This window comes from Marmota flaviventris, chromosome 4 (genome assembly GCF_047511675.1).
Source record: "Marmota flaviventris isolate mMarFla1 chromosome 4, mMarFla1.hap1, whole genome shotgun sequence".
NCBI lineage: Eukaryota > Metazoa > Chordata > Mammalia > Rodentia > Sciuridae > Marmota > Marmota flaviventris.
In genome coordinates this window covers 3,193,873-3,202,048 of record NC_092501.1, presented here as the reverse complement: position 1 = coordinate 3,202,048, position 8,176 = coordinate 3,193,873, and the positions used below count along the sequence as shown (strand labels likewise).

The 8,176-nt window shown below is 49.5% G+C and overlaps 1 protein-coding gene across 13 annotated transcripts in view; it reads right to left on the bottom strand.

The window, feature by feature from the left end:
- Window positions 1-1,466: 1,466 nt before the first annotated feature.
- The window catches only part of Ebf3 (EBF transcription factor 3), a 125,557-nt gene continuing 118,847 nt past the window's right edge, over window positions 1,467-8,176 (bottom strand). For 4 of the 13 annotated variants that reach the window (XM_071610809.1, XM_071610808.1, XM_071610807.1 and 1 more), the window contains 5 exons: window positions 8,033-8,176; window positions 6,765-6,953; window positions 6,206-6,403; window positions 5,191-5,303; window positions 1,467-4,125 (listed from right to left, as the gene is read on the bottom strand). The exon at window positions 8,033-8,176 is cut by the window's right edge and continues 34 nt beyond it. In XM_071610809.1, coding sequence (XP_071466910.1) covers window positions 4,108-4,125; window positions 5,191-5,303; window positions 6,206-6,403; window positions 6,765-6,953; window positions 8,033-8,176 — 662 coding nt within the window. In that variant the 3' untranslated portion in view covers window positions 1,467-4,107. Of the gene's footprint in view, window positions 4,126-5,190; window positions 5,411-6,205; window positions 6,404-6,764; window positions 6,954-8,032 lie in introns of those variants that run through there. The other 9 variants (XM_071610814.1, XM_071610816.1, XM_071610812.1 and 6 more) reach the window with 6 other exon arrangements.

Genomic DNA, 8,176 nt, shown 5'->3' with positions numbered 1-8,176 from the left:
TGGAGTTGTTTTAGAGGAGGGCAGCTTCTCTCCTTTCAGCTCTTTATTGCTCTCGTTGACCCACTTGATGAGTATAGATTTCACGAGGTCTTTTTCAGCATTTGAACTATAAAAGGTTCAGAATGACACCACCCCTTATAGACAAAAGATAACCTTGCCCTTTGAATATATTGATTCTTTATTAACTAGGCTGTTTAATGCAATGAAATGAGGCATTAGATTGAAGCCCATTTCAAGTGCTTTGAATAATCTTTAAAAGCTTGAAAGACCTTAAAAGGTGGCCTGACAATAATCGGCATACATTTTGAGAGAAAGCGATTCTGATTTGAAACACAAACATAAAATAACTTCTCTCTCCCCCTAGGTTACATGGGCCAGTTCCAAGGAGTGGACACTCCTGGTACCAGCTCAGTGGGAAGGAGCCCCATGGCTGGCAGCAACTTCTCCAACCCTGGAGGCTTGATAAGGAGCCTGGCTGCAGGGGAGGGCCGAGGGCAGTGGGCCGGCTGTGAGTTTATATCCTACCAGCCTCTTACTGTCTCTTTAAGGCTGGGACCGGACTGTAAAGGGACCTGTCATTGACAGGAGAAAAAGGTATTCACAAGTTTCTTTATGTTTTGAGTAATTGTTTCCTGTTTTGCTCAGCAGAACAAGTAATTAAGATGACATTTGTGAGTACTAATTTAGATCACACTTGTGTGTATGTGTTATAAAGCTGCAAGCCAAAACATGCAAAGCAGCCTTTCATTGAGGAGAAAATGGAAAATCCTGAGTGAGGGGGCCGGGAGAGGAAACTTGCAGAAGCTGTGTAAATTAGAACCTGCACGGATGGCTGACCTCATTAGAGTGGTGCATTTGGCTACACCTAAGCACAGCCAGCAGCGTTGGTGCAGAACACAGGGTAGGGCGTGTCACTGCGCTGATGCAAAGGGTGATGACCTCTGGGTGCTCCAGCCTCGCCCTGCCCGCCCACCTGGAGCCGCTCCATGTGCTCTCTCTAGCCTGGGTTTTACCCAAGTGGGTACAGCAATGGAGACAGAAGGGACACAGCTGGAAAATCCAACAGGGTTGCTCTGTACACACCAAGGCCCCTGTTCAGGAACAGAGGGCTGGTTGGCCTGCTGCAGGACCATCAGCATCCTCAGAGACCACAGGCTGCTCAGCAGCCGGGCCACCCAGTGTGCTGCGACCCTGCATCCGCACACAAACACAGTCAGACCTATACATGCTAGGGCAGCGTGCACACAGATGGCGTCTCGGGGGCCACACTGGGAAGTGTTTGCTGAACGTGTCTAGGCAGGTGGGGGCACTGAGGATGGATAACTCCATGGCAGGTTCTTGGAAGGATCATCTTGACCTCAGCCAAGACTCGATTCGGGGACCCAGGATGTACAAATGAAACCTCCAAGGGAACGCGCACACGTGTCAGTCATTTTAATAATCAAAACAGATAAAATCACCAAAGGTGAAATTCACAGACAAGAAATACTTTAATTAAATATTGTGTAAAATGAACATTTTATACAGTTAAATATCTGAAAAAATGTACAGATAAAACAATCTTATTGTAGGGTCTTCGACAGCAAAATCTACCATTTAGTGAAGCGCTCAATTTCGAGACAGTGAAGCAATGAGGGCGTCGACTAACCGATCTAAAACAAAACCAAGTGCAGTGAGGACCCTTGCGGACGTCCTTCACGTGTGCACGTGAGCTCTCTCTAGATTAAACCTTTACTTACACAAAATAACACGGAGGCAATTTAGTTCCAAAGTGACTTCTCAGGCTTTCCCACGTAGCTAAGCCTTGTCGGTCGTCACATGCCAGAGTGTGACCTGCCGACTGCTGGGGATGGTCTGTTTATTTTACTGAGTCCCTTGAACGAACATTTTCTAAGTTGTGCATTGTTGTTTGTTTGTTTGTCAAAAAAGTTTTAAAAAGTCCCTCCTTTAGTTTTAAATTTGATTTCTGCGGCAGTTTGCAAAATGCTTGCCGTGCTGTGTCTGCGAAGCATTTAGTGCAAAGGCAAAAACAGAACAGAACAGAACAAAGAGCAAAAGTCCTGACCCTTTTGGTCTCACTGTGGGTTTGGCACTAACGGGCACAGTGTCTGAGGAGGTCATTCCAGTTTAAAAAGCACAGACGGTGCTGTTGAATCCAGCCACAAAAATATCGTTTAAAAAAATTAAAAACCAGCAGTGATTTGGGTTGCCCCTGACCTCTGAACCCAAGGTGGGCTTGGAAGGGTGCGGAAAGCAGCAGAGACAGACCCAGGAAGGAACGACCTACAGACAGGAGGTTTGTGCTTTTATTGTGTGTGTGTGTGTGTGTGTGTGTGCATTTTACATCTTAAATCTCCAAATCAAATACCGATTAATAATTGTGGTGTAAGCCTGTGATAAAATAGCACAGAAGTTTTTCAAAGAAGTCCACTTTTAAGGCATCAGAGAAGTTAATGTGGCAAACATTTTAATTAAAACATCAGAAGTAAATTTTATTTTAAACTTTAGGCCTCTGAATTTTTCCAGTAAACACAGTTCAGCTATGTGGCGAAGTCATGGGTGGCAGCTAAAATGACTTTGTACATTCTACAAAAAATAAAATAAGGACACAGCCCCAAATGGCGTCGCCTCTCCGCGGCCGCTCCACATGCACGGGATCTACTAGGATTTGTCGCGGCCGGTGGCACCGATTTGCTTTGACTATACAACGAACTTTTTTTTTTCAAAAGTATTTGCTCAGATAACTTAAAAATAATATAAAAATAAACAATGAATTTGACTTTTCCTCAAAATAATAAAAAAAAGAGATGGAAAGTCTAAACAATAACAAACATTTGAAGTACAAATGAAATGTGAGGACACTGGTTCATCTAACGAAACAGGTCAGAGAGACAGTTCTTGGCTTATCCCTTCCCGGCGTCACCACACCAGGCGTGATCAAAAACCAAAACACACAAGGAAAAGAAAAAAGTGGGAAAGCAATGTACAAAATGTCAAAGATAAATACAATATTTATAATTGATATGTTACAAAATAAAGTCCCTTAGCAACTGCAAGTGTTCGTGGTAAAGTACGTGTTAGATGGAGACCGTTTTATCCCTTATAAGACTCATAAGGAATAAAACTCATTTTTCTAAATATTTAAGTGGATCTGAAAAAAATTCAAGACAAGTGTATAAATATTTAGCTACAACTTTGGCAAAATCACAAAAGTCTACAATTTTATAACCACATACAAAACACAGGGAAGAAGGACCTAGAAGTCAAAAGGACAATTTCTGGTACAAGAAACATAGACCTCACAGTAGCCTAAGAATGCAATAGTATACAGTGCTAGCAAAAGTTGAAAAAATGTTGCAGACCGCACTCGCTTAACAGGAAGCTCTAGCAGTGGGAGAATATTGGAACCAACAGACAGTAGCATCTTTTCTCTGTCAGTGTGCTTGTTGAAGGCAAGAGAATTCAATATCAAAGTTACAATTTCTAACTACAATAAGTTACAAAGTTTCGTTTCATTAAGATGAAGGTAAGCAATGATCAACCCTCCCTCCCTCCCGGCCACCCCAGATTCTCCTAACCATGTAGTCATCCTCTGTTCCAGTTTGATGGCTCATACCTCCTTGGCCCCCTTTTTTCACCACAAAAAAATATTTCACATTATAGAGATACACAACCATTGTGAATCTAAGTATGAGTGCAGAAAAATGTCTGGAGGCATTTTTCCTCAGTGTGTCATGGTCATCGAAATGGTGCATTCATGAAGTTTCTCCACACAGATAGCACTACACAGCCAAGACGGAGTCAGAAACTTTATACAAAATAGGCGCTGCTTTGCTTTCCTCCTTCTTCAGGACTGAAGTGTGGAAACATGAGAGAGTTCAGTCAGCCAGATGGAACTGTTCATGAAGGAGCAGGTGGGTTGCATGTCGATTCTTCATAGTTTAAATAAAATCTTTGAACAATGTCTTTTGTAGCGTTTCAACTGCTGCTGATTTTTTGAAGATAGTTTCCTCAGCATGTCTTAACATACTACACGTGTCCCCTGAAGTCCGTCCTGGGATGCTGGGTGCTGCGCAAGGTAAACTAGAGTCCCTCACATGGGCGGGACTACCAGCCCAGACATAGCTGCAACAGAGAAGGGACAAACAGTTACCGCCGGCCGCCACCCGCACTCCCTCTGCGGGGCCTGGGCGCGCCCCTCTGCCTTGGTCAACAAGAAGGGAGGCTCTGCACGTCCTCCACTAACCAGCCTGGGGTGTGGCTGAGGGCGCTGGGAGACCTACTTCAACTTCAGGGGGCAGGGGTGCGTGGGCGGCAGGGCCCCCACAGGCAGCCCCCCACAGACCTCCTTTGCAAATAATTTCTGACACTCTGTGTGCAACCAAAAGCCTGCCAATGTGCACACATCTCGGCATTTTGTACAAAGCAAGTGGAGGCCCGGACTCCCCTCTGTCCAGAGATGGGAACCGGCCAGGTCACTCCTGTGACACCGGCCAAGGCCTTGCTCTTCCTCCTTAAGTGGAAACCAGACTCGCCTCAGTTCCCCTCTGCCTTTGGGCCTGGCTCTGACCGCCTGCTAACTGTTCTGCAGCGTAATGGTGAGTCAGGGGCTCTCAGGTCAAAGCTGCTCAGGGCCACCCGCTCCGAGTCTCAAGGCCAAGGGCCATGAAGAGACGTGAGGCACAGCACGGCTTCAGGGAGCTCTATGCTCTTCTCAGAGTCAAAGAGAAACTTGGCACTGAAATACCAAGTGCAGTCAAAGCTTCCCAGCGAACTCCTGGTATGAATGTAATTTAAACTCTTTTAACTCCAGTGTTGTTTAATTTTTGTCAAAATGATCGTTCTCATTAATTTATGTATAACATATTAACACATTTGTTCATGTAGTGATGTGAGCTTCAATTTCTCAGTTCATTAATTCCAACAATATTAATTTATCTCCGACTCACCGTTACAACTTTATGGTTTGGAAGGCCTGTGTACGTACACACTGCTCCAGGGGCACCATCTTTCGGTCGGCCTAGACGCCGTGTCCGCAGACAGGCCCTGGCTCCTCACCACCTGCCTGCCAAGCAATGCTGCTTTGGTGCCCGCTGATGGCACAGAGGCCAGTCGGCGGCGCCTGGGGGCCTGGGCGTCCCTTCAGACACTGACAGAGGTTGTGAGACAATGATTTCAAATCACGGATACCTTTCCAGTTCCTTTTTTGAGCATTAGTTCATCAAAGTGAAATATGCCACCGACTTCACAAAAGGGCCAGTTTGTCTTCTCCACGGCTACGTCCTCAGCACCCAGCAGAGAGCCTGGCACATAGTAGGCGCTCAGTAAATACTGGTTGAATGGATTCATTTTTTTAAAGGAGTAACTGGATTTGATTTTCACCGGGAGGAGCATATACCAAAGGTGGTGTCTGAAAGAGGCCAGATGACGGCCACTTAATTCAAGTGCCTGTGGGCCTCAGTACATCACAGAGCCACACGCAAGCTCACGAGACCGAGGGGCACCCCGGCAGCTCTGTCTGCTGCACACTCAGGGGCCACACGCCCGCCCTGCACTGGGCGGGTGCTGGGTGCCCACTCCGCGCGGCCCTGGCAAGCGATGCCTCCCACGCCCTGGGGCAGCCCTTCTCCTTCTGAATTGAAAGAGAACACTCAGGAAACTCCATCTCTGTCCGCGGAAGGCCGTCAGCCCAGCATTGACGCACATGGCGCCCTGGGCCTGGAAAAAGCACACCCTTCGCCAAGGGACGACAAAGCCGTGTGGACTGGTCGTCTGTCAGGCAAGATTGAGGAGGAAGGCTCGGCCTCAGGACAAGAAGAGTGGGCAGAGTTTGAGATGGCTCCACAGGCAGCAGCAAGCCCAGGAGATACAGGCGGGGGTATGCCCTGGACCAAGAAGGGGCAGGACTGGCTGAAGGCCCAGTACACAATGGGACTGAAAATGACCATGGCTGTGTGTTTCCCTTCTTCCCTCACACGTCAGGGAACGGGTGCTCTACCAGGAGGACACTAGGTCATCTTGGAAGGATGAGGTGGACCAAAACCACAAGACAGAATCTGGTACTTGTTGGGGCTCAGTGAATGGGTGTCCTGCACATGGGTCTGGGGGCAGACATGGACCGATGGAGCACATGCAATGCCGCAGGCCATGCGAGGAGTCTGAAAACGTGCCCCCGGAGGGCCCGCGCTCCCCCCACCGCCCTCACCTTGCAGTCCGTTCCCGTTGGCGCTGGTGCAGGAGGGAGGCGGCGAGGCTTGGGGCCGGACCACAGGCGCGAAGGCGCTCTTCTGTTTCACTGCGGAGATGACATTGGCAGGTGAGAATGAGAAAATGCCGTGTGTGCTGCTACAGTTTGAAGGGAGGGTGACCGAAGAGGCTGCCATGGTGGGGCTGGACGGCACTACTGCAACAAAGCAAACACGGTCAGCACGCGCGGGCTCGCCCCGAACAGGGAGGGGCCACGAAACAGGACACGACATGCTTCTGGCTGGGCCACTCTCTGGATAACAGGCAAACACTGAGTGCTGGACTCTCTCTTCCAATCGAGCAGCCCCGTTTCATTCCGATTTTGTTTTGGTTGCCAAAGCAATGGCGTTGGGGCCCCTTTAGGTCAATTTGTGGTCGTCATTGGGACGCCCAGCCTCTGGGGCCACCCTTCCTTTTATCCAGTAGCTCACATCACAGAACATCCAAGCAATGCACACACTCGACCTCGTAGTGAATATGAATGTGCGTGATGACGTGTGACAAAAACAGACACTTACTGCCGTAGGGAGAGTTAGCGGAGGAGCCATTAAGAAATCCAGGCGAGCCAGGGACCCCTAGATTGGCCATGGCGCCACTTCCATATCCATTCATGCTAGTGCTGACTGTGTTGTAATTGGACTGCTGGGGAGTACTGCTGGGGACGTATCCTCGCGGGGACACGCTGCTTGTATTGCGACTGTAGCCGACTGTTGAAATCCCCCCCCGGCCAAAAATAACATTATTATCAGTGACAGACACTTGGGGGGGGTTTCCCCGAGAACCTATATCATATATTAAACATTTTTCATTGACCCTATGCTTGCCTCTCGCTCTGTGCTTCCAGCCAGCTCAGACAACCTTATCACACCAACCCTACTGCGGCCGTCTCCTCGGCGAGCCCCTCTGTCTCTGTCGGCTTCGACAGCCGGCCACGGCGCACTTCGATCTAACCGTCAGTTGCTTTCACGGTTCTCTTTAGAAGCAATTATCAACAGCTCGGATTCCTGGCCTGTCCCCCCACACTCTCTGAACTTCCAGCCTCTGCAGACCTTCAAATGCCAGGGCTGACAGGGGGAGCTTGTTTGTGGCCGTAACTTCCCTGCAGAGGCTGCTTTAGGGGTCTTCATTCTTACAACTGCTATTTCTGTGAGTGGGGGTGGGGCGGGACACGGTAGCTTCTCTCCTGCCACAGGAGCGTGGATGAGCAGGATCAGACCCAGCGGCACGGTGGAGGTGGTCCTGAGATTACTGCCTGCACCATTTTTAAAGAGGAAATGGACCGAAATGGACTCAAAAGAACCAGCTCAAAGACATGCAGCAGTGACCTCGGTGGGCCCAGGTCACTGTCCTCTGGGATAAGACGCAGGGTGGGGAAGTGGGGTTTCTCTCCACTGAGGCATTCCAAACAAGGAATCCAAATCCCACCCCTGCAGCATATCCAAGAAGTTCCTGCTGGCTTCCTGCTCTAGGCTGGCCTGTGGCTCAGCCCAGCCTACCAAGGCATACAAAGTCATTATGGGTCAGCTGAAGGGAGCTTCTGCAGTCCCAGGGAGCTGAGCAGCAGCTGATGCGGCTGTGGCACTAGCACTGGTTCTCCGAGCCTTCTTGGCCCAGTACTAGCTGCAGAGTGTGTGGCACGGTCTTCCCTGGAGAGGATGACCCAGCCAGGCTGGAGGGGACAAGACATGAGCGGCACTCCCCAGCAGGGCCCACACCTTCAACTGTAACTAAGGCCCCAACCATCCCCGTGGGGCCCGGGAAGGGTCTGCCTGGCACGGTGGCCTACCTTGGTCGTTGGCTTGCGATGTCTCTGACACGTTGACGGCTAGCTGGCTGCTGAAGGAATTCACGCCCATCATGCCGGTGTGGGCCGGAGTGTTGCCCAGGGTGGGTATCTGGTTGTGATTGCGGGGCACGCTATACAGTGCCT